Source organism: Tenrec ecaudatus, chromosome 18, assembly GCF_050624435.1.
Source record: "Tenrec ecaudatus isolate mTenEca1 chromosome 18, mTenEca1.hap1, whole genome shotgun sequence".
Taxonomy (NCBI): Eukaryota; Metazoa; Chordata; class Mammalia; order Afrosoricida; family Tenrecidae; genus Tenrec; species Tenrec ecaudatus.
This window is the reverse complement of record NC_134547.1, coordinates 8,694,380-8,719,453: the sequence shown is the minus strand read 5'-3', so window position 1 is coordinate 8,719,453 and position 25,074 is coordinate 8,694,380. Positions and strand designations below refer to the sequence as shown.

Below are 25,074 nucleotides of genomic sequence, written 5' to 3'. Positions count from 1 at the left end.
CCGCATAGAATGCACACTCAATGAAGGAGAAGCCTAAGTAGTCACATGCTATCATCCTCAGCGCCCCAAACAGTGCCCTGAACGCATTATTGACTCTAAAACCCGTTAAGGATCGAATGCACTAGACGTCAACCTAATCGGTATTCACGTATGGACTCTTTACCTAGCGGCGGAAGGGTACATACAGTACGTGATCAACACGCATGCGCGTAAATCCGGGAAGTGTGTTAGCAGAAGGGGCGGGGCATCGGGGGCAAAGTCTCGCGGACGGCGGCGGTTAGAGCAGAGAACGTGTGGTGGGGTGTTGGGAGTAGGTCGGTCGCAGGTGCAGGGCGCGTGCGCAGTAAGACCGCCAAGCTGTGGTGGCAAAACGGCCGGGCGTCTCTGCGCATGCGCCGGCGCCTTCGGCGGGACTCGGCCACCGGCCGTGCGTGTGGGTGGTTCGCCGGGCGCGCGGCGCGTGCGCAGTGCGGCCAGCGGAGTGATCTGACGGCGGGCTCAACCCCTCATTCCCGTCGCGAGCCGAGGCCGCGCGGGTTTGTGAGCAGCGGCCTGGTGCGCGCGCTGGGCCGACCGAAGAGGCCGACGGACGTAGACGCCGGCGAAGTAGAAGCCGGAGCCAGCAGTCTTTGCTGCTGAGGGGCCGCCGCGAGCCCCCGGACCGACGCCTGGCCGAGGAGGGCGCCGCGCGGCGCGTAAGTGACTGGCTTTACCGGGAACGGGACCGCTACCCACAAGTCCGCGCGGTGGGCCTCGGTCCCGCTCCTCGCCCCCAGACCCCGCGCCCCGCGCCCCCGCCACAGCACGCTTCTTCCTCGGCGGCCCTGCGCCCGCGCGCTTGGAGTTTTCGGGCCCTTTTCTCTCAACCTCCCGCGGCCCCCTACCCAGAAGCCCTTGCGGTGCGTCGCTTTTTTCCCCCCTCGTCGGCTTCGCCCTGGACCCTTACCCATAATTCCTTTCGCCCTGGGGGGTGGGGTGGAATCCGACCTATTACCCACAAGCCTTTGGCTTGAGGGGTTTGCTGCCTAGGCTCCCCGACCCATTCATTGGAGACTTCCGGCGACCCCTACTCCATAACGTAGTTTGCGCGGCACTGGGACTCTGGAGCCCCGGTTGCCCCTAGTCCACCCAGGACTCCAACGGTTTTCGCCTGAAAGCTGTTCCAGTCTGTTTCTCGCCGCTCTCGAAGAACTTCTCTTTCAGGCTCCCCCTGTGGCCTGCGACCGAGGGCCCGTGTCCTTTCAGAGCCGCTGTTGGCCCCTAAGGCCTCTTTTCTTGGGTCCTTCGTTTCTCTTGGGAGTCAGTGGCTTCCAGGGGGGGGGGCAGCCCACCCTAACTGGTTCCGGTTCTGCCCTCAGACTTGGCAAGATGACCCAGTTCCTGCCGCCCAACCTTCTGGCCCTGTTTGCCCCCCGTGACCCCATCCCATACCTGCCACCCCTGGAGAAACTGCCACACGAAAAACACCATAATCAACCGTACTGTGGCATTGCGCCGTACATCCGGGAATTTGAGGTGAGTGGTGGAGCCCCCGTGGATGTGTCCTGGGGCCATCGGGCTCTCCCTGGAGTCCAGCCTGGGGCTGTTTTCCTTCTGGTGGGGTTGAAGCAGGTGAGTTAGTCTTTTGGGTCCCTCTGTTTGCCTGTCTTCCATGAGGTTGGTAAGGCCTCTGTGGGAGGGCCCTTCTAAAGGACGCCTGGTGGTGCAATGCTTCAGCATCTCATGGTGAACTGACAGGTTGGTAGTTTGAACCCGAGGGCCTCGTCCCTTCCCCCACAGTACTGCAGGAGAAAGACCTGGCAAATTGCTTTGCCAAAGATTTCAGCTTAGGGAAACCCCGTGGGGCCCGTTGTCTATCACTTGAGGTACTTGAGAGCTAGAGTGGGAAGTTAACTCCACCCCTAAGCAGGAAGGTTGTTCTGAAGATTGAGAAAGTAGCCCCTTTGTGGCAGGTTCTCGAGACAGGTAGAACCTGGGGGGCACCTGCTCTTTATCGATCAGGCCCCGGCTATCCGCCAGCGGTCTATCCATTTAATACTCTGATCACTTTATTCCTCTCTGGTAAGGTGGTACTCTCTTGAGATTGATGGAGAGGTGAAGGTCAAAGTTCACAGCTGAGCCTGACATCATCCCCTACCACCAGTGTTAGTAAAGGGCAGTGTCCATGCAGTGCTTACAGCTGTGGGCACAGGAGTGAGTGGTGAATGTGTGCTCGAACTTGCTGTGTGTTGGCGGAGCTCACAGTCCTCCCCTCAACTTGCACCCAGACACGTGAGAGGGGTTGGCGCACAGCCAGAAATCTGAGGGATAAAGTTCTGCCTTCAGATGGTGGGGCTGGGGATTCAACAAGCAAGCTTGCAGGAGCGGGGAGGGTCTTTAGTAGGTTGTTCCGCCCTCAGCGAACGGTACTTGGTGGACATGTTATTAGCCAATTAAATGAATTGAGTGGATGCATGTCTGTAGTGATGGGAGTTGTGTCTGTTTAACAAGAGGATCATGAGGCCTGGCCCTGGAGACTTCCTTCTGAGCACTGTGGGGCCGTTTTGGTGTCTTGGCCCTCCTGTCAGCCCACAGGGTGTTGTATGACCCTCTACTCACTAGAGTGATGAGTGGGGGCTGTGGCCAGTGGTAAGGCACTGCTGGTTGCGAACTGCTGGCTTTGCTTGCAGTTAGCAGCAGCACAACTCATGACGCCGGGGCACCCTTTTGGTGATAGTAGCTACATCCACCATCTTTTTTTCTTTTAAAAAAAATACATTATTGGGAGCTCATACAGTACACTCACCATCCTACTGTAGCCGTTTTTACTATCCACTTTTAATATCTTTTCTATGCCGTATCTACTAGTTTCTCTTTGAAGCAGGGCTTACATTCCACATTTCTTTAAAGTTTATACAATTGGGTGCAGCAGGCAGGTTGAGTCCCTTAATCTTCATACCTTGAGTTTGTGCCTTTATTGTCCTGGAAGCGGTGGCAAGCCTTGTCAGGGCCGCAGGCTCCTTGCCACTCCCTTCCTCCCCTGTGGGGCTCAAGCTGCCCCTGCTTGTTGTTGTAAGAGGATGGCCCTTGCTGTTTCCCCCAGTCCTTCCCACCCTGTCACCTCTCTCATTCCCAGGACCCCCGAGATGCCCCTCCTCCAACTCGAGCGGAAACCCGGGAGGAACGTATGGAGAGGAAGGTACGCTGCACGATTGTTGCTTCCAGGCTTTGTCCCCCTTTGGTTACCTATTACGGACTGTCCTGGACTCGGGACACTTCTGTCTGCATTCACTCTTCCGTCCTCCCCTTTATCTGAACAGAGGCGGGAAAAGATTGAGCGGCGACAACAGGAAGTGGAGACTGAGCTGAAGATGTGTAAGTCGCTCCTTCCTCCCCTCGCCTCCCTTCCCCACATCTTGTTTTTCTCTCCCGGGTCTTCCCTACTCTTGGGAAGGTGTCTCAGTGCAAGCTTGTCCTTAGATTGAGTTGGCACCACTTGGCAAGCACTGGGTTTGGTTCTGATTTTGAAGCGTAAGAATGAGGGAAGGGTTGACAGGCAGGCTGAGCCCACTCACCTGTGTTTCCAAGGCTGCTGGTTTGTGACGTGTCATGGCTTCTCCCTTGGACTGGGCTTGTGCCTTCCCTTGAGTGAGGGAGACATGGCAAGATTTGTGATATATTCTTGTTAGTCACCCACCCACCTTACAGGAGAAAGGCTTGGTTTTCAGAGGAGCTGGGTTTGCCTCCTGCCCCGTGGGGTGCTGGTTAGCAACTTCTCTGGGTGAGTGGGTTCCTCAGGTAGGACCCTTGGTGGGTTCCTGCCTGTGAGCTCTCTCTACCCTATCCCTCTTGTGCAGCTGCCTGCCTGTGTACTTGTCCCCAAGTCTCCACTTGAGTCAGGTGCTCACGCCCAGCCTTGATTCTGTAGGCGTCCACCATGCCACTCATAACCTCAGCTTCGTCACCCAGTTTGTCTTTAACATCCCTTTTGCCCAGTCTCCCGATGCGTCTCCAAGGCTGGTCTGCTTACTTGGTACAGGCCATCCTGCCTGGAGACCCAGGGACAGGGTAACTTTTCGCCCAGCCCCTGAGTCTTTGCAAGAACAGCTCCGACTGTCCTCCTGTGTGCGCAGTTTCCCTTTGCTCCCCACCTAAGGGCCAGAGCCCCTTCCTGGCCCCTACTGTCAGCCCTGTCCCGCCTCTAGTAGCAGGCTGCTCGCAATCCTTCGCTCATGGCCCCTTCATCTGTCTTCAGAGTGCCTCACTGCAACCTCTATTCTACACCTGTCTCCTCTGGCCTTTGACATTCCTGTTTCCCGCCAGGCTCCTTGTGACAGTGGGTTCCCCCAGGTAACCAGGATCATCTCCCTCCTTATGGGAAGAGCCTTCCCTTCACAGCTATAAGGAGCCTTTTGCCATGTGACTTAAGGTAGTCAGCAGTCTCTACAACTTGGACGTGGACATCCTCCTCGTCTTGTTGAAGCCTCTTTTAGTACCATTTTGCCTTATCAACAGGGCAGGGTTCCCACAGGCCAAATGCTGCCTTAACCTCTAGGGCCCTGCGGTTTAGAGGTGGAACCATGTCTCACGCTACCAGCCTGGCCCCAGCCAGGGTCATCATTGCAGCCTTTCCCTGGTTCCCCGCTCCTGTTCCTGCAGTTCAAGAGTTTCAAGTTGAAATTCTCCCTGTAAACCTTCCCCAGGCCCCTGCTGGTGTCTGAGGAAAAGCTCGGCATGCCTTTAGCCATGACCCCCCCACCCTTTCTGTCTGTTTGGAACTCTGTCCCCTCCTCAGATTGTCAGTTGATGTCAGCATCAAGACTGATGACTGTGTTTCTTGAGCAAATTAAAATCTGCCCTTTACTCACCTGCCCTGTCTTAAAGAGCCATGTGGCTAACTGTCAACTAGCTGTGCCCTCCCATTGGCCCCTCAGCCCTGTGATGGAAAGACTCTTGGTCAGTTCAACACAGTGCCCCTAACACCTGCGACGGCACCAGGCACATAACCAAACTCCCTCAGACTCGGAGTAGCCTTATAGGACAGGGTAGAACTTCACTGTATTTGTCCTCAGGCACATAACAGGTACTTAACAAATACTCGAGGAATGAATGAGTGCCTGAGTCAGGCCTGGTGTGGCAGAGAATGTGCACAGAATGGCTGTGCTGAGGGGTGGGGGTGGGGGGTGGGCAGGACCTGGGATAGGCAAGGTGGAGCTGTCTGCAGGTTGGCCAGCACTGCTTCCTTGGGAGAAGTCCCCCCAAAGCCCCCTGATGTGCCTGCACAGCTGGCTTTCAAACCTATTGCAAAGTTCAGCTGTGGTTAGTGGAGACCAGAGACACGGGCACGTGGAGTACCTGTCAAGAGCCACAGGGCCACTGCCGGCCTCCAGCTGTGGGTGGTGGTTTTGACATATCACTTCCCTCTGTGAGCAGCGCACCGCCTCCTGTCAGTCGCTGTTGCCTCCTGTGTGTCTGCTGGCCATGACTGGGCCAGACTCAGGGGAAACCAGTCAGTGACCTTACTTCTCAGGATTCTGTTACACCTTGAGCTGCCTTCCTGCGTAGCTGGTGGCCTGAGCGGGGAATGCGCAAGACTGGATGGAGCTCAGACTGGCATGTAGAGCCAGGCCCTTGGTCACTCTACAGGCCTCTGCTGCCCAACAAGTCGGTTCTGGGCATCCTCCAAGTTGGCTCCAAACCACCTTGTTCTCCCAGGACTTGGCTGGCTCCCTCTGCGGGGTGACGCGATGGCATGGGAGGTTACCCATAAAGATTTGTCTACTCTGATGTGTGGGGAGTGGGTACAGGAGTCCTTGGGACCACCAGGCTTGGGAGAAGAGACTTTCTTGTGGACCCTGCCCCATTGAATCACCTCTGGGGAGTGGCTTTCTAATGGCTTCCTGGTCCACCCTTGCAAGTTATTACTGCGTGGCCAGATGGGACAAGTTCTTGCCTTGTAGCACTCTCTGGCCTTGCTCTGGTACCAGGCCTGGGCCTCCCTCAACTTCCTCATGGTGCCTGGGTCTCAGGTTTCCTGTTGCCTGCACTTGCAGTCTGTGTCCAGTGGGTGGCACTGCAGCTCCATTTTGGGGGATAGTGCTCCTTCCCAGGGTTAAAAGCTGGTTCTCAGCGCATCCGTTTTGATTCACAGCAACCTTAACGGGCAGAGTAGAACTTCATTCTCGGTGTTTCCAAGACTTAAGTCTTTTTGTAATTTTTTTCTAAGACAAGTCTTTACGGGAACAGCTAGACTTGTTTTATCTGAGTGGTGAGTTTGGACCGTCCACTTTATGTTTAGTAGTTCTAGGTCTGGGCCACCAGATCTGTCACCCTGCTGAAGGCTGGCTCTGTCTCCAGCAGTGGGCTCCAAGGTGTTACCCCTGCCCCTTGGGACCTGTAGCTCTGGGCTGGTTCTTACCTTCCTCACTTTGCCCTGCTCCCCAACACTGTGACTGCCTGCTCCTCACAGACTCCTCTTCCCTCACAGGGGACCCTCACAACGACCCCAATGCTCAGGGGGATGCTTTCAAGACCCTCTTCGTGGCGAGGGTGGTGAGTGTTCAAGATGGTGGGCAGCAGGCTGGGGCCCGGTGTGCTCAGGAGGCCCTGAGACAGCACCCCCCCCCCCCAATGATACTGTATCTGTCATCTTGCAGAACTACGACACGACAGAATCCAAACTCCGGAGAGAATTTGAAGTGTATGGCCCCATCAAACGAGTAAGTGGTTCAGAATGGTAGGAGGGTGGGGAGGTTGTCTCTTCAACAAAGAGAAGTTGACGGGGGCCCACCAGGGCTCGGGCTGCTGCTGGGTGTGAGGCAGGGTTGAGTGGTCCCATAGATGGCCTGGCCTACAGCCATGCAGTGTCTTGCTACTCTGAGCCTTTGTTGTTGGTTGGCTCTGGGTCAAAAAAAGCCTGATGGCCGTGTGGTAGATGGACCTTTATAGGAGAGGGGTGCCACTCCTGGTGTTAGCTGAGATTCTCCTTCATGTCACTTTCTTACTGTGCCCATTGTAAACAAGCCTCATCTCAAATGGGAGCGTCCCCTCCTTGCTGCTTGTCCTGGGGCTCGAGGGCCTCAGCCACATGAACTTCCAGGCCCTGCAGCTGTCCCCAGGGTGAGCTCAGGCACCAAGTAGACTCGGTGTGGAGGCGGTTCCCCAGCCAGTTGGAGCATAGGTCTCGCATCCCAGAGATGGGGAGAAGGGGCTACAGGTAGTTTGTGGAGAAGTGGAATTTTCCCGCAAAGTCTCCTAATAACATGGCCATCCTTCAGCGAGCAGTTCCCAACTCTCATCTCCAGAGAGCCTTCTCTGAGTCCTCCTTGCCCCCTGCTGGCCCCCGAGCGTGCCTCCTCCTTAGAGCCTCCTGGGCCACCAGCCCACCCTCTCTCCTGTTGGCACCCATCTGTTCCTCCAAGTGGCCTCATGTCATCTCCCCAGAGGCCACCTGGCCTAGCCCACTGGGGTCCTCCATGGTTAGAGTCTTCCAGCTAGACAGAGGGACACCTCAGCATCCCACCTAGCCCCCCAAGGCTGGGGATGCATGACTATTTGCTGCCACTCTGCTGGCCAGCTTTCCTTTTGTGCCCCATCTGCACTCTGGATCTAGGCTTGAGTGTCCTTCCCCAGTGGCCAGGGAGGCTGTCCCCCCTTAGTGACTGCCCTGTCCACAGATCCACATGGTCTACAGCAAGAGGTCGGGGAAGCCCCGAGGCTACGCCTTCATCGAGTACGAGCATGAGCGGGACATGCACTGTGAGTTGCGCGCCCATCTGCTGCCCCTCCTCCTCCGCTGCCCCTCACATGGTCGTCTGTCCCCAGACCTGACCTGAACAGTGCCTCTTCTCCGCCTCCCTTTGTTCTGATATCTTATTTTTTTGTTTGTTTTTTTTAATATGTGTGTTTTTTTAAAACAAAAACCAAACCTCCCCCCCCCACAATGTGTGTATGTGTGTGTGTGTGTATGATCCTGGGGAGGTAAGTGTCACACGTTGGACCTTGGCACAGAGGGAACTGGGTGGGGGCTGGGGTGAACTGGAGGTGGGGGAGGTGGGGTGGACCCTCGGGGAGCTTCTTTCCCCGTTGTTCCTCCCCACGTCCCCAGAGTTGGGGCGGCCAGCGTGGGATGAGGACTGGCCTTTGAACCTGTCCTTTTTCCCTCACAGCCCACCTGGGTGAGGCCACCTGACCCTCCATCCCCCACCCTGTTCCTTGGTGGGCAGTGGGACGGTGGGCGTGTTTAGTGCCTGCCCCACACCCCTGAAGCCCCCCTGAGGCTGCGGCGGCCACACGGGCAGGGCTGGGTGGGCGGGCGGGCAGGGCTGCGGCGTGTCCAGGGGCCGCCGTATTAATTGACTGTTCTTATTGTCACTGCAGCCACCACGCAGCTGGCTTGCAGCTGATGCTTACGCTCCCCTTACAACACCTCAGTGTATGGTTGGTATAAGGGTTTGTATCATGGGTAAGCTCGCTCAGCACCGCACACCAGCCCAGCTTAGCCAGGCAGCGCAGGAGCAGCGAGGCCCCCTTCCGCCGCCCCTGCCTCCCCACACCCAGAGCCCTCCTCCTCTGGGTGCCCTCGGCCCCTCCTGCCCCAGAGCCAGCTGCTCTCAGGAGGCCCTTGCTGGTCCCCGGAGGGGGTGAACCCTGATAAGGAAGGCACTGCCTCTCCAGTCGGCTTCACCGCTTCCGACCCACCCAGCTTGCTCGCTCAGGACTTGGGTGGGGAGAGCTGAGTCCCAGGGGCCAGGCCAGGGCTCTGGAGGAACCCTGTACCCCCTGTCTACGGGCTCCTTTGGGGCCATCACTGGCGCCCCATTCCCTGGGCTGTTAGGCTGCTAGGTGCACAGTACTCTGCCCCCTCCCTGCCTTACTGACTGGGGGGGCTGGCGCTGGTGCCATCTGCCCCCTAGGGGCCTGGTGTCGGGGGCAGGGTGGGGTCAGGAAGTAGCGCAGGTCGCTGCGGTGCCATGGTTCCGGGCCAAGGCTCTGTGCAGTCAAGAGACTTAGCGAGGGAGAGAGAGAGAGCGTAGCCTGCAGGACATACCGCCTGTCTCCTTTGTTGTCCCTGGGTTGGGCCTCTTTTGGGGTGGGGACATGAACTAGAGCAGGCTTCCTGGGTTTGGCAGTGGCCCCCAGCCTGGATGCCTTCCCCCACCCCTCTTCTGGGCTCAGGGGCCAAGTGGCCCCCCTCGCCCGATCTCAGGCAGCACTCAGTCTCCTGAACCCCAAGCCCCCGTGTGCCGGCCTTGGGGTGAGGCAGGCGGGGGAGGGAGTGTGGCGTGTGGGGGGGATCATCCTCCCACAGCCAGGTCAAACACATGCCTTGTGCAGTGGGATGAGGGGGGAGCGGATGAAGGCTGGTGGCTTTTTGGACTGTGCCAGCCCTCTGTAAACACAGGCCCAAGAGCTGCCCACTCTTGGGGTTTGGTTTGAGTCCTTGGTGCCCATGTATATGGGCTTGGACCCACGGTTGCCCCCCCGCCCCCGCCTGTCTCCAGGCGCTGCAGGTTTGGCCCTGGCCTCGCCCCCTAGAGCCCCCACTTCCCCTCCCTGTAGCTGTAGCTGACTTGTGGCGGGGGTGGGGTGGGGTCTGTGCGCGTGCTCAGGTAAGCTTGGGGGCTCCAGGTAAGCGGTCCCGAGTCCCCCCCCGGGAAGCCCGCCTCCTCGCCAGGCCCCCAGGAGTTGCCGAGCCCCCCCCACCCCGCTCGGTTTGGACGCCCGCAAGGCTGGCATCGGTAAATGGCACCTTTTTCTCTTCCTCTGGTTGTTATGGGGGGAGCGGGCTGGGATCGGGCAAGGGATTGGGGTTGGTTGAGGACCCCCCCACCCCACGCCAGGGTGTGGGGGGAGCAAGGGCTTGCTTGCCCTCCATCTAGATTGCCCCTGATGATGGCCTAGGGTACCAGGGCACCCTTACAAGAGCAGGCCCATGCATCTCCCCTCGTCTCCCCCTCTGTCCCCTGCTCCCAGAGGCGCTCAGGGGCCCCCCTACCAGCGTTGATTGAGCGGGGGGCAGCGAGGGAGAGGACGGCAGGCAGGCAGGGTTAGTCATCTCAGGTAAGGCAGGAGTTGTAACAGCACCGCACGTCTCCTGGGCCTTGCCCTGCTCCATTCCCCTACCCTGCTGTGGGGGCCCCGCTGGGCCCCCCTCAGGAGCGTCCGCACCCTGCCATGGGGAGGACTCTTCCCCCCTTCTGCTGCATTCTCTCTTTGCTGTCTGTTCCGATGGCTCCATGCTCACCCTCCCGCTCCCAGAGGAAGCCAGAGAGCGAGCGGTGGTGGCTGGGGTGTGGAGCGGCTGGCTCACGGCCGGCCTCCTGCCCCAGCATGCTGGTTAGGGTGCATGCCCGGGTTGTGCAGGAGCCCCCGGGGGCCCCCACAGAGCCCAGCACTGAGTTAACCTCCGGTTTCTTTGCAGCGACTTTGGCCGCCTTGGCGGGAGGGGGTTGCTCTGTCGGGGGGAGCTGGGAGGACTGGGGGCCAACTGGTTGGGATGAACTGTAGAGGGCAGGTCTTAGCCCCCTTCACCCCCCAATCACACTTGGGGGTGAGGAACAGGAAAGCCAAGATGGAGCAGCCCCCTCACTGGGCTGGGAGAGGTTGATCTGGCTGTTGGTTGCCTGACTGTGGTGGGTGTGCGTGCGTGTGTGCGTTGGTGGTGACAGGGTGGGGATGTGGCCCAGTGGGGCCCTGTCCTGACTAGAGAACCCTCTGGGGACTCCTCCCCCTCCCCCCCACATCTGTTGCAGCCGCTTACAAGCACGCAGACGGCAAGAAGATTGACGGCCGGAGGGTCCTCGTGGATGTGGAAAGGGGCCGAACTGTGAAGGGCTGGAGGCCCCGGAGGCTGGGTGAGTCCCCTGCCTGCCCCCCCTTGCTGCCTTCCATGTGTCCAGCCACTCAGCACATCCCATTGTGTGTGGGGCCGTTAACCCATGAGCACGGGCTTGAAGACGCCAGCTGGGCACCACTGCTGCCAGAGTGCTCACTGGCTGGCTGGCTTGGCCTCCTCTTGCTCTCTGAAGGGGGTTGGCATGGGGCCAGCTTGGCGATGCTGCATTCCTCCTCTTGGCTGCGCTTGTGTCCGGGCCGCTTTTCCATTCTCTTGATTCTGGGAATCTTTGCTCACCAGTTGTGCCAGGCCCAGTTCAGGCTTGGGCAGCCCCGCCCCGCCTCCTTCATTTTTTCTCACTGGCTGCTGCTTGGCCTGTCCCTATTGGGATGTTTCTGAACTGGCCACAGGAGCCCTGGCAGCACAGTGGTTAAGCATCTGGCTGCTCACTGAAGGTCTGAAGTTGGAACCACCACTGCTTGCTCGGCGGATAGCTGCAGCAGTCGTTCCCCTCCAGCCTCGTGACACTGTTACACTCCAACAGCAGTGGGCATTTGGTATTTTTGACGGATGATTAGTACCACCCTCATGGTTCGGCGGCTCGCCTCAGCACTTTGTGTTGGACCAGAGAGCTTCTGGAATCCTCACCAAAGTACCTGGAGCAGGAGGCTTTTTCTACCCAATGTGAATGTCCCTTACGGTGGTCCCCTACCTGGTTCTGCCCGCCCCCTGTGCTGGTCAGTGAGCACACCCAGACGTCGGCCTTCCTTCATGGTGCACTACAGCCTGGCCGGGCGGGCAGGCGGCTTCCCAGAGGGCTGGTGGGGGAGGGGTAGGAGTGGACCTAGCCTGGCCGCAGAGGTTTTCTCAGTAATTGGTGTTTGAGCTCCCGTGTCAGGTGGGTCCGAGCTGAGTAGCCAGGGGTGCCTGTGGTTCCCGCTGGGTGTGTGTGGGGGGGGTGCCAGTGTGTGGGTAGAACCACGTGGAAAGGAGGTGGGTGGGTGAAGGGAGGAGATTGGAAAGGGCCCTTGGTTTGGGCTGGGGCTAGCTCTTGGAGCCAAGTCGGTCAGGAGTTTGGATTTTGTGATGGTGGGAGTTGGTCCTCCAGTGCCGTCTCTTACCTGCTCCCTTGACAGCTACCGTGTGGTGGTCTGTCTGCTGTGGAGTTGCTAGAGCACGACACGTGTCGTTTGGCATTGTGTGAAGCTGGTAGTTGGGGAGCATGGCACCCAGCTCTAAGGCATGGTTTGCTCTGGCTGGCTTTGGGGGAAGATCTGGCTTTCTTTACAGATGCTCACGTTAAGCATTAGCGCCAGTCTTCCCCTTGGCCTAGGAGGAGGTTCTCAGCCCTGGGGCCCTGGGTCCACAGAGCATGTTCTGCTCCCAGCTCTTTTTTCATGGTAGTCCTGAGGCCCCTCGCTCCTCTGCTCATTTCTCTGTGAGGTCAAGGGTGGTGTAGGCCATGCCCCTTGAGCCCCTTACATTGGATCAGGGTTGTGACCCAATTAAGGGAGGTGTAACCTCCGGTAATCCCCTTATAACTGACTGGCTGCTCCAAACCAGATTGCACCATTGAGGGGGATGAACCTCTTTCCATAACTACCACACCACTGAGAAAGGACCAAGTCCCAGTCAAGTTGACCCAGCACTGGGGGAAACAGTTCAACCAAGGTGTCATGTGACATGGACAGACCACCCCATTTGGTCATGGGGGCCCAGTAGTGGTGGGCTTGCTCTTGCTCTGCACTTGGATACCCCTCATTTCCACCCCTGGGTGCCCTTCCTTTGCCCTACTGACCCTCTTTCTGCCCCGCCCCCCAGGAGGTGGCCTAGGTGGTACCCGGAGAGGCGGGGCCGACGTGAACATCCGGCATTCAGGCCGAGATGATACCTCCCGCTACGATGAGAGGTGAGAATTGGGCACCCGGGTTTCCAGTACGGGGTGGTGACGTGGGGAGCCCAACTGCAACTCTCTACTCCCCTCATCCAGGCCCGGCCCCTCCCCACTTCCACACAGAGACCGGGATCGGGACCGCGAGCGGGAGCGTAGAGAACGCAGCCGGGAGCGAGACAAGGAACGGGAACGACGACGCTCCCGCTCTCGCGACCGGCGGCGGCGCTCCCGAAGTCGAGACAAGGAGGAGCGGCGACGCTCCAGGGAACGGAGCAAGGACAAGGACCGGGACCGGAAGCGGAGAAGCAGCCGGAGCCGTGAGCGGGCTCGACGGGAGCGGGAGCGCAAAGAGGAGCTGCGAGGGGGCGGGGGCGGAGGCGACATCGCAGAGCCCTCCGAGGCCGGCGATGCACCCACTGATGACGGGCCTCCTGGGGAGCTTGGTCCCGATGGCCCTGACGGTCCTGAGGAGAAGGGCAGGGATCGAGATCGGGAACGACGCCGGAGTCACCGGAGTGAACGTGAACGACGCCGGGATCGTGATCGGGATCGTGACCGCGAGCACAAGCGAGGGGAGCGGGGAGGGGATCGGGGCAGGGATGAGGCCCGAGGCGGCGGCGGTGGCGGTGGTGGCGGTGGTGGAGGGGGCAGCCAGGACAACGGGCTGGAGGGTCTGGGCAACGAAGGCCGAGACGTGTACATGGAGTCTGAGGGGGGTGAGGGCTACATGGCTCCCGAGAACGGGTATCTGATGGAGCCGGCTCCAGAGTGAACAGGCCACGGTTTTGTTCGGCTGTGTTCTTCCCGCCCCGCTGTCATCTCCCACCTCTACTCTGTTGGCCATCTAAGTTTGCTAGCCAAGGGGAGGAAGCCGCTATTTGGCCTGACCTCTTGGATTTAAAAATAAAATTAATTTCCTGTTGATAGAAGCCATCTTGGTTTTGTCTGGCTTAGAAGGGGTCTGATGTCTTCTCTAGAAAGCTGTTGGGGTTTTGAGAACCATCCTTCCCAGGGCGGGCCTGGGACTTATGCCTTCTGACCCAAGTCTGAGACCCTGCAGGGAGCAGCGCTGCTACAGCCAGGTGGAAGAGACCCTGCCCCATGGCTGGGTTTCTCCCCGAGCCTTTCCCCAACCTGGGTTGACTGGAGGGCTTCCAGGTTCACAGAAGCACTCGGTGGTGCCCCAGCTATGGGGGCGGTGGTGGTGGTGGTGGGGTGTTAGCTGCACAGCCAACTCTGCAAAGGCAAAAGATTTAAAACAAGGTGTGCTGATAGGTGGTTAGGTAGAACAAAGGCAGCTCTAGGCCTGACTTCTAATGTGAATACAAGACTGGGAGACCAGTGGGCCAGGCGCGGTGGGGATCCATAAATGTGAGACCAAGGAGACGTGGAGGGGTTATCAGGGAAAACCCTTGACTTTGCAAGGACCCTTCACCAAGGCTTCAGCCCCAGGACTAGCACCAGCAGCACGCTGGGGACAGCCAGCCTTTTCCTCGTCCCTCTGTGCCCAGATTTTGCCCCAAGAGGCTGTAGGATTAAAAAATACTAAAAAAAAACAAACAAACCTGGTCTTGTATATTTTGTAAGGCTTCTACCCCCAAGGATGTCTAGAGAGTGGTGGTGACTTGGAAGGGCAGTCTGTTGGACCGACAGACCAGTCAGAAGAAAAGCTGATGAAATAGAGATACACGTGTGTTCAAGGTTTTGAAGAGCAGTCTGGGGGCCTGGACTTGGGCAATGATTTCCAAGAAGGAACCAAGTGCCTGTTTTTGGAGGGCATTTACCAGTATAGTCAGGCTGGACCTCGCTGGTTAACGGGCTGGGACTTGACAGCAGGGCTTTGAGCCCTGTAATCTACAGGCCATCTTCCACCCAGCCAACTCCCTGAGTGTGATGGGGCATCCCAGGGACACTGGTTCATATCACAGAGCTGGAACCTTCCACCTGCACCCTGGCAGAGATGGCAGACTGCCTCCATAGAGATGGACAGCCTTGGGGATCAGCAGCAGTAGGGTGGGGATGTGAGCCCTCCAAGGATGTCCTGAAGAAAACGGATGCCTTCAAACTCAGGAGGGGAGGGGAGAGGCACCCACAGAGAAGCAACATGTGCCTACTCAAATTCAGTGAATCACCACCCTCAGGCAGTCATTCAAAGCCCTGGTTAGCCTATGGGACAGGGCAGAACTGCCCCTTGGGGTTTCCCAGGCTGTCAATCCTTCCAAGGAACAGAGCCCAGCTCCTGTGGTGCAGCTGGTGGATTCAAGCAGCCCAATGCGTAACCCCAAGGTGCTACCAGGCCACTTCCAGCTTCCACAGACCAGGCATAATCTATCCTGCTGCCCTTGCCACCTTTAGAGACCAACCTTCCTTGTCATCCAGCCAGCTGGCTGTACCTTCAGGCCTTCAACAAACTCATACCCACCCTTCTGCCTGGCAGATGACTCAGGCCCCACCTTCAAGGACTCCATACCAATGCCCTTCCCGGAGCCGGATCCCACAGCCCAGCGCTCCGGTGCTGGCTTGAATCCATTTACTGGTGCTGTGGACGAGCAGGTTACAGCCATATGGGGCAGTGTAGCCGTCACACGGGGTCTCCCGAGTTGGCACCCAGTGGGTGACATCCAAGATGCCCATCTCATTTGGTGCTACAGGCTTTGCTGGTTGGCCGCTTTCTCAAGACTAAGCTGCGCCAAGGGAGAGCAGTGGGCTGGCCCTCCCCACCTCCCTGGGCTCAAGGTAAGTTTAAGAAGTGTGCTCTGAATGAATGAGGGAAAGCGGAATAGAGGGGGGCACAAGCATGGCAGGAAGGACTGCCAAACCCAGGCGGCAACCGGAGAGGTCACAGCCAGGACAATCCGCAGGGGCCCCGAGGGCAAGTGCAGACGGTGGTGAGCCAGGGTGCCTCCGCGGGGGGGGGGGGGGGGGAGGCGGGGCCTCCAGAGTCCCCGCCCTCGCCGGCGACGGGCAGCGGGCGGCTTGCAGCGACGGCGCTGACATGGCTGCGCTGGTGGAACCACTGGGACTGGAGCGGGGTAAGCGCGCTCCAGGGAGCCCCTGGGTCCCAGCAAGCGTCCTCCAGCGAGTCTCCGCCCTGACCCAGTGGTGGCCCGGGCCAGAGGGCGGGCAGCCCGGCACGGTGGGCGGGGCGTCGGGGGCTGGGGTGTAGGGGGGTCCGTGGGCAAGCCAGCCAGGGAGGGGGTGCCTGCTGCCACCCTGCCCGTCTTGAGGTGGGGGGTGGGGGTGATGCTGGGGACCGACGGGCCGCAGTTCCTCCGTGGCCCCCAGTGACTGCGGGTGAGTTGCCTGCCTGGCTCTCGGCCGTTTTGCACGGTGTGCCTGGCGCGCACCTCACTCCACCGCTCACTGCCTCTCCCCGGTCCCCGCGTCTCCGTGCTGGGCGCCGCCGCCCCGCAGACGTGTCCCGGGCCGTGGAGCTCCTCGAGCGGCTCCAGCGCAGTGGGGAGCTGCCTCCGCAGAAGCTGCAGGCGCTCCAGCGAGTCCTGCAGAGCCGCTTCTGTTCCGCCATCCGGGAGGTGAGCACCGCCCTGAACCTCCAGAACTACGCCTCCCAGCAGCGCCCGGGGCAGTCCGCCTTGAGGTGTCCGAGCTTCGACCCCGGTGCTTTTTGGGAGTTGTAGTTTGTTTGGGCTCGGCGTGCCAGAGTGGGCGGAATCTTGAGTGGGAGAGAAGAGAGGGTCTGGGGTCTGGGATTTCAGGGTCTGAGGGAGGAGGGGTCTGGGAGCGGGGGTGAGGGGGAGGAGTGAGGCGCTGAACTCCCGGGCCTGAGGGAAGATAGGTAGGGGGCCTGGACTCCTGGACGCAGAGGAAGGGACTATGGATCAGTACTCCCAGTTCTGAAGGAGGGAGGAAGCGCTGGGGGTCTGAACTCGAGTCCGATGAAGGACGGGGCTGGAGATTCCTTGATGTTGCTGCGTCCTCTCCCAGGTGTACGAGCAGCTCTATGACACACTGGACATCACCGGCAGTGCTGAGATCCGGGCTCACGCCACAGCCAAAGTAGGTGACCCCTACCCCTACCCCTCTAGTATCCACCGACAGCTTGGCCTGGCTCTGTATTTTCTTAAGGCCCAACTCAGTCATTCCTGTTTTCTCCGGTGTCACTTTCACCCAATCTACATGCCGTGGTTTGTGCATTGACTACTAACTGAAAGGTTGATGGTTCCAAACCACCCAGCGGTGCTATGGAAGACAGGCCTGGCGACCTGCTTCTGCCAAGCGTCCGGTCAAGGAAACCCTACAGGAACAGTGCGGGTCTGTAACACAGGGGGTTGCTGGGAGTTGGCTTACTTTGCATCGTGTGTGTGTTCATGTGCATTCCCTATTTAGTCACTTTCTTCCGAGGCTCGCTCTCTCTGCTCGCTCTCTCTTTAACTCAAGCAGATGTCATACAAACGCCACTTTGTGGTAAACTGCAAACTGAAACCAGGGCTGAATCCAGGAATAGAATTCCCCAGTTAAAAACAACACAAAACCCCAACCAACGCTATACTTAAAAAATGTATTAAAGTCAAAACCCCTCAAATCTGTTGCTACAGAGCCAACTCTAACTCATGGGTACCCCATAGGTATACAGTGACACATAGGGTTCTCAAGGTTGTGACCTTTCAGAAGTGAATCACCAGGGCTTGCTTCCGGGAGCACCTCTGCGAGGGTTCAGTAGTCCAGTGTTTAACTGTTGGAGCCATGGAGGAACTCCGTATTAAAATATCATTTGCTGCTTTCCCCGTTTCTTGGAGAACTTCAGCTCTCTGCGGGCCTTGTTTCCCTCTGAAAAAGCAAGATCGGCACGTGTCGGGGATGAAAGAACTGAAGCATCTCACGGAGACTTGCTCTGTGACGTGTCAGAAGCATCTGAAAAGGACAGGGTCACCGCTGGGTGACAGTGCTGAGCTGTGGCAGGAGCTTGGGTCCACTGATTGTCCCTCAGTCAACCCTCCGAAGGCCTGCCAGCAAGGGCCCCTCACCCGTGACACCTTCTTTCCCCCAGGCCACGGTGGCAGCCTTCACGGCCAGTGAGGGTCACGCACATCCCAGGGTGGTGGAACTGCCGAAGACAGATGAGGGGCTGGGCTTCAACATTATGGGGGGCAAAGAGCAGAATTCACCCATCTACATTTCCCGAGTCATCCCCGGGGGCGTGGCTGACCGCCACGGAGGCCTCAAGCGTGGGGACCAGCTGCTGTCTGTGAATGGCGTGGTAAGTAGGGGCTGGGGACACAGGCTGCCCAGACCAGCAGAGTCCCTTGTTTTAACTCGCATTAAATCCACATACTGGTTGAACCATGTCTGGGCCCAGCTGCACATCCTGAGAGAGGTTGGCCTTAGCTTCCCCATGGGAAGACTTCTTTTCTGTAAGAGACGGAGGGAGCGAGAACCAACCCGAAGAAGTCCTCATGCAGGCAGATAATGGGTGGTAATGGAGGATCCCAAAGCATTGTGAGAGCCCCGATATGACTCTAGCCCAGTCTAGATGAGGGCAGCTTTGGCAGAGGAATGGGCATTTGAATTGGGTTTTGAAGGATGAGGAGGAGTTCTCCAGGCAATCAAGATGAAGAAGGGTCTTCCCGGCTGAAGGTATTATAGGCTGTGACTCTGCCCTCCTGAACTGAAGAGGGCCTGGCCTTGATGAAGGTCTGAGGCCTTCAGGTAATTCATTAATTGCCTGTGGTTAGAACTGGTGGACAGAGCCCTGGTCATTAGAGTTGGTGGACAGAGCCCTGCTGGCCCAGCTACCCAAGTATGATCACTGGTTCCAACCCAACAGCTGGATGGGCAGTGGGACCAGCCATGGAGGTCTACCTGAGGATGCTGGGAATCTTTCATAGAGCTGTGAGTAGACCTAGTGAGGAACAGACTAATTGGAGACAGTGGCCATCAGAAGGCCAGGAAGGAATTGTGGGATAGAAGGCCAGGAAGGAATTGTGGGATAGAAGACCAGCTGTGAGCTGCAGGGATAAAGAAGAGGGAGTAGAGATGGGAATGACAGGGCTTGTGAGGCTGTCCCTGCCATGGAGAGGCTTGGGAGAGGACACTGAGCCCAAACATGGACCTCAGGCTCACAAGTGGTTGGTCCTGGGTCTGGGCCGGGGCCTGGGTGACAGCCCTGCCCTAGGCCCAGCCGTGTACCTGGCCATGCAGAGCGTGGAGGGCGAGCAGCATGAGAAGGCCGTGGAGCTGCTGAAGGCGGCCCAGGGCTCGGTGAAGCTGGTGGTGCGCTACACGCCCCGCGTGCTGGAAGAGATGGAGGCCCGCTTCGAAAAAATGCGCTCAGCGCGCAGGCGCCAGCAACACCAGAGCTATTCGTGAGCGTTTTGCACGATGCCCCTGCCCACCTCCACCCCCGCCCCCCTTCCATTGGGATACTGACCACTGATCTAAGCTCTTACCCCAACCCAAATCCAGAGTCCCAGACCCACTTTGCTGCGTCTTTACCTCGGGCCCTATCCTTTATCTGTCCAGACCCCTCCCTGAATCTGTCATCCCTCTCTCTGCTCCACTTGCAGGTCCTTGGAGTCACGAGGCTGAAATCACAGATCTGAACCAACTACTCCACATACCCAGCCGGCTTCCTCCCCCCCACCCCTTCCTGCCCTTGTACAGTATTTATTGTCATCGGCCCCCTATTTAAAGATCTCTGACCCCCATGACTTGTCTGTGTGTCTGCCCTGCTTTGTAGGGGTAGGGTGCGGGAAGGGGGATTTGAGATCTGAGCTCTTTCTGAGCCTGAGGGCAGAGGGGGGAGACATCCCCTCCTCTCGTGGGAAGTTTCCCTTGGATGATGGGAACGCAGAGGAGGAGACAGGCCAGTTTCCTGGGGGAAGGTCTGAGGATGGAGGCCCGGATCTGAGTGCCGGTGCCAACGCCCCCTACCCTTATGGGGGAGTTCGGATAGGGACTGCACCCCACGCTCTAGTGACCCATGGGTCCAGCCTAGTCCCGGGACGCTGCAGGAGCGGGCTCAGTCGGGGCCTGGTGGAGCGAACCATGGGCCTTGTCCGCCAGGGGAGCCCTGCAGGCCTCACCACCGTCTGCGTGGGAGGCGGGGTGCCGCGTGCAGTTCCCAAGGCGGGCGCCAGGGCTGCGGGCCAAGGTGCACTCGCCGACCGGCGCCCCACCTCACCTCCCAGCCCTCCCAGTCTCTCCAGGGCCCGCCCGGACTCGACAACCCAGCCTTTATCCCCACCCAGCCCTCCAGTCCCGTGCGGCGGGAAGGGCGCCGCGCGCCCCCGCCGGGATCCGAGGTCGCGACTTGCGTTCCACGCCGCGTTCACTCGCTTTAGGTGACATCATCCCCCCGCCGGGCTCCGCCCCGCACTCTAGCCGCCGTTCGCCGCGCGCCTATTGGCTAACGCGCCTTTCGCCCCGCCTCTCGCTCTCCGCCCGCGCGCCCCCTCCCGGGCTGCGCGGAGGCGGGGCCTGGTCGCCGGCCGGCGCCGACGCGGCCTCCCATTGGCTACTCAGAGCGGTCTGTCAGTCTTCTGTTAAAGGGACCACGACCGCCCTGGAGCTGTGGGGGGGTGGGGAGGGGAGGAGGATTTTTGGGGGGGAAGGTGGGATTTGGGGGGGCGCTGGTGGGCACCCCTCGATCTGTCGGCTGCGGCCTTGAGGGGGAAGCTTGAGAGGTGACCGGGGAAAGGGGCTCTTTTGGGGGGGGCCGATCGCTGTGAACTGAGGGGGAGGAGGGTCCCCAGCGCCCTAGCCGGAGCCAGAGACGCGGAGCCCGCGCGAGCGGCGAAGACAGGGCTCCAGAACCACAAATCCGGGCCCCGGCCGCCGCCTGGGGCCCCGCCCGGTGCCCCCACCCCACCTCACGTCCCTCCTGCAGCCCAGCTCCGCCCGCAGCCGCCGCGGACCAGGTAGGTAAGCGCCCGGCCCGCCTGGCAGCGCCCACCCCGGGGACCCCTGGCCGAACCTCCTCCAGATCCCGGATTCTCTTTCTCATCCTCGGGTACCGCGAGCCTAGACCACACAAGCCCACCACCGGGGACCCAGGCGTGCCGCTTCCGGCGCACAGAGTCCCCACCGAGCCCCGCAAGCCCAGGCGGACTGCCTCAGTGCGCCTCCTCAGGGCCCAGGAGCCTGGCTGTCTGGGTCCAGACCCCGGGACCCCCTCTGAACCTGGCTTCCCCTCCTCGGCCCAGGCCCCGGGGGGACTCCAGACCCCCAGCCATGGCAGGCTGCGCCCCATCGCGCTCGCATCGCACCCCCCCGCTCACACACTGTACCCCGAGTCTGCCCGTCCCCAACCCTCCGGGCTTGGGCAGTCCGTCTGCCCAGGCCGGCTCGGCGGCGCCCTGGACACAGGCCCGCTCTGGAGCTGTCCATGGTCGGGACTCGGCGCCTCGCCTTCTCCGCCGACAGCGCCGCCGCCGAGGAGGGGGATCCCCCAGCCGCGCTGTTGACTCGGGGATCCCCGGGCCCTCCCCGACCCCAGCGCTGGACCTCAGGCTTCCGTCGGCTGGCCTCTCAGCGCCCATCTTCAGCCTCCCAGTTGCTCCGTTTGGGTTTCTGAATATCCCTGCTCAGTCTACCTTAGGGACCCTGACATAGGGTGGGGGTGGGGGTGCTCCAGCACCCACCCAGCTCAGGGAACACTGCTGGTTCTCACCCCATCTGTCTTAAGGACCCAGCTGGTAGCTCTCACCCCCTCAGCACCTAGGATTGCAAGCTCCCAGCTTCGCCCCCTTTGGAGACCCAGTTCCATAGCTCCTGCGCCCCTCAGACAAAACACCCAGCGCCCGCCCTGGCATCCCAACATCTGCCCCTTAGGGATCCAGCCGCCATGAGTCTCTTTCCCTTTCAAACCTTGGAATGTAATTCTTGGACCTCTGCCTGCCTCTTCCCCTTGGAGACCTGGATGCCTTGTCCCCAATCCTGCACTTTCTCTGAGACCCTTGGAGCTTAGACCTTTAGCCTCTGTAACCTTCCTGAGGTCTTAGACTTCGGGAAAGAAGCCAGGTTTCCAGGCACCCCCCCCCTTCCTTTGCCTTTCTTTCTTTCGATATTTATTCCTCAGACCTCACTCTTAGGGAACCATGTCCCGATGGCCTCCCATCCCTCTATCAACATCACATTTTCTGTGGCCTTGCTAGACAGTGTCCCTCACCCCCTCTCCATCTTTCCATGTCATCTCAAGTGTTGGGCTCATAGGGACCCTCTTCTCTGTTTCTCTGTTCTCCCCCAAATCTAGCTTCCTGCAAGGTTCCCATCATCCCAGGACCTCCAGAGACTCTTGTCAAGATGCCCCATCCTACAAGTACCCTCTCCATGCTAATGAGCCAAACATAACACTCCTTCCTCAGGCTGTGTTCCATGGTGTACCAGGTGTCCACATGAGCCCGCGGAGGACATTTATCCAGGCCTCCGGTTGTTTTTGCCCCGTTTGTGTTTTTTTTTTACTTCAAAATGAGTTATGTGCAGTGTGCATAGGAATTTGTTCATAGTATTTTTTTAAAACTATAGTCCGGCCCTCCAACGGATCTGAGGGACAGTAAACTGGCCCTCTGTTTAAAAAGTTTGAGGACCCCTGGTCTAGACTTATTGGAGCATCTAAAACAGTGGTTCTCAACCTGTGGGTCGCCACCCCTTTGGGGTCTAACCACCCTTTCAAAGGGGTCGTCCGATTCATCACAGTAACAAAATGACAGTGAGGCAGTAGTAACGAAAATAATTTAATGGTTGGGGGGTCACCCCACTGTGAGGAACTAACTGTATGAAAGGGTCACGGCATTAGGAAGGTTGAGAACCACTGATCGAGAACCTCATCCCACTGCCCATCTTCCCCATCACTGTCGAAACCTGTGCTGTTGCAATGGCTGCTTCGATTCTAGATTCCCTTCCAGTCTTAGAACAGACTCGGGTGACACCACTAGTCCATCTGCACCCACGTTCTAAGTTCTAGGTCACATGCAAGATTCCAGGTCTTTTGTCAGGTGCTTTCATATGCGCAGGTCATGCCCCCAAGGCAAACTCTGATGCCCTTCTCTTTTTTAGCACGTTCGAAATTTCTAGCATCCACGCCTTCATCTTCTCTGCTACGTGTTCCCCTAAAGGTATCTTCTAGGTTCCAGGGGCAATCGTTGGCTTGCTTTAGATGCCATTATCTGCCCAGGAGCAGTCAACACTCTAAGATGTGTACCTTCCCAATTGTGATCTCTGGCCATTTTCCAAGTCGAGCTATCTGGTCCAGAATGTCTTTTGGCCATCTAATTCCACAAACTTAAGTCTAGAGGATTTCCATCGATGGGCTCGACAGGCCACCTTCCTGCCTTCAGCTTTCGATGGTCTCGACCATCGGTCCACCTTTCCATTCCTGGCCTGCCTTTTTTCCCCTATTCCTCTCCTCGGATGGCCTTGGTTGAGAACTTCTCTAGCGAATTGTGGAACCCCGACTAGCTACATATGTTGTAGGCTCTCGTCTCTTGCAGAATTTCTTTAGTCTAGAAATATTCTAGAACATCACACCTTATCCTAAGAAATTTTCAATTCTTTATGTATACTCCCTGTCTCTCCCCCTCCCCCATTCACACCGCTTTTCCCAGGCCTTTCTAAATTTCAGGCCAACTCCTTGCTCCTAGTTTCCAGGCTTGCCTTGGCTGCTAGGGCATGTTCTGCATTCCAGAGCAAGTCATCTGTTTTCTGAAGTCTAGCCTTTCCAACCACGGGGTACAATCAATAGGTGTCCCCTGCTCAGTCAGGTGTGGAACCTGCACCTCACTGGTGGGGTCTACATTCTAGATGCTGTCTCTTAACTGAGTATGGTGCACATCGCAGGGAGTTTGTTTCTCAGGTGGCATCAGCCATCCCTTCTGTGTTTGGGATTCTGTGATAATCCAGGCATTTTTAAATGACTGGAAAATTTCTGGTCGGATTCTAAATTCTAGGCTTCAGACCCAGGTTCTAGAATATGACACCCCCCTTCAAAAAAAACCCACGGCTTTCTGTGTGGCTCTCGCTCCAAGCATGTAATAAACATAGAATCATATGTCCTGTCTGCACTTAAAACCTCATTTCAGTACCTTTCTAGATTCTTCACCCAGGCTGGCTGGCTTTTGGATGGTTTCTGAGTGAATTTGAAGTTCTAGAGCAGTCTACCTAGAACATATTGTATTGCCTCTTCTCAGCTCAGTAGGTGCTGGGTTCTTTGGAACTTTGTCCTGACTCCTAGTGGCTGAAGGCTCAGGAGTCTGGATTCCTAGATCCGCTGTGTGAAATACCCAGCTCCCTCCTCTTCCAAGATCCAAGGCCCCTTGTCCCTTCCTCTCCTCCCAAGAGTGCAAGGTTTCAGTCCTGGACTTTTAGATGCAGTCTGTCTGCATGTTGGGTGGGGTTGGGAGTGATCCACACTCAGAACCGGTTATGCTGGGGGAGAGAGAGAGGAGGGCACAGAATGAAAGTCCTGCAGCTTTCTGCAGGGCCAGTCAGACCCGTTGGACCAGCTGTCTGGGGAGGGAGGGGTGCAGGGGGGGGCCTCTATTAATCTTTCCTCCACCCCTGGCTCCAGTGACCCAAGTCTTGCCCTCCTGCCCGAGAAATCCCGCCCCTTTCCACTTCCTCTCAGCTGCAACTTCAAGAGGGCTGGGGAGAGGATTGAGTCTAGACTTCTGGGGTCCCAAGAGAAGCAGGATCTGACAGCTGGGATTTCTGGGATTAAGGGAGGAGGCAATTTAGGACCCAGATTATGTATCTTGGGGAGGAGTGGGCTGCGATTTTGACTCTTGGGATTGAGTGAGAAGGGGCCAGAAACCCAGACTTGGACTTCTAGATCCCAAGGAGTATTCGCACCCTACCCTTAAAAAAAAAAAAAAAGTCAAGTGAGTCGCTAAATTCTCACCAGCTGGGTCCAGGTATCTGGACAACAGGAGTGGGGTTGGAGAGTAGGTGAGACCCATTGCTGTGACTTATACACATAACCACATGCCAGTGACCTAATTCCTGACGCCCAGCATGGTGGCCTCCAGAGAGCATGGTTTCAAAGGGTTCTTGCTTGGGCCTCAGTGTTCCCATCTGTGCAGTGGGTTGGGTTTCTCAGCTGATCCAGAATTAAGTGGAACCTGGGTTTTCCACACTCGCGCATCCAAGGCCCTGTCTGAGAAGGTTACACCTGAGTGGCCAAGCCTCCGTTTTGCCGCCAGTGCCTTATGAGAGTCTGACCTCACTTTCCCCAATTGCTCTGGCCCAAGTAGCCACGCCTGCTATGGCCAAGAGCAGTGCACTTTCCCTTGATCAGAATGAACGGGCCTCAGCGTCTCCAGTGTCATGCTGGGTGGCCAGGCCTCAGTTTCTCCGCCTGTGCTTGGAGGCCTGCCTCAGTTACCCGCCCCTGCCCCCGCCCGCAGGCCGG

At 58.3% G+C, this 25,074-nt stretch overlaps 2 protein-coding genes across 2 annotated transcripts; both read left to right on the top strand.

Moving 5' to 3' along the window:
- The first annotated feature begins 465 nt into the window (after positions 1–465).
- SNRNP70 (small nuclear ribonucleoprotein U1 subunit 70) lies at positions 466–13,639 on the top strand. Its single transcript, XM_075536232.1, has 10 exons — positions 466–695; positions 1,359–1,515; positions 3,116–3,178; positions 3,300–3,354; positions 6,467–6,531; positions 6,636–6,698; positions 7,656–7,737; positions 10,734–10,835; positions 12,638–12,725; positions 12,807–13,639. Exons 2-10 carry the CDS (start codon positions 1,369–1,371, stop codon positions 13,480–13,482), a joined length of 1,341 nt encoding a protein of 446 aa, XP_075392347.1. The 5' UTR covers positions 466–695; positions 1,359–1,368; the 3' UTR covers positions 13,483–13,639.
- Positions 13,640–15,677: 2,038 nt separating this feature from the next.
- LIN7B (lin-7 cell polarity scaffold B) lies at positions 15,678–19,375 on the top strand. The gene is made up of 6 exons (XM_075536306.1): positions 15,678–15,742; positions 16,125–16,243; positions 16,656–16,727; positions 17,719–17,928; positions 18,870–19,033; positions 19,235–19,375. The coding sequence occupies exons 1-6, from the start codon at positions 15,706–15,708 to the stop codon at positions 19,254–19,256; spliced, it is 624 nt and encodes a 207-aa protein (XP_075392421.1). The 5' UTR covers positions 15,678–15,705; the 3' UTR covers positions 19,257–19,375.
- Positions 19,376–25,074: the final 5,699 nt, after the last annotated feature.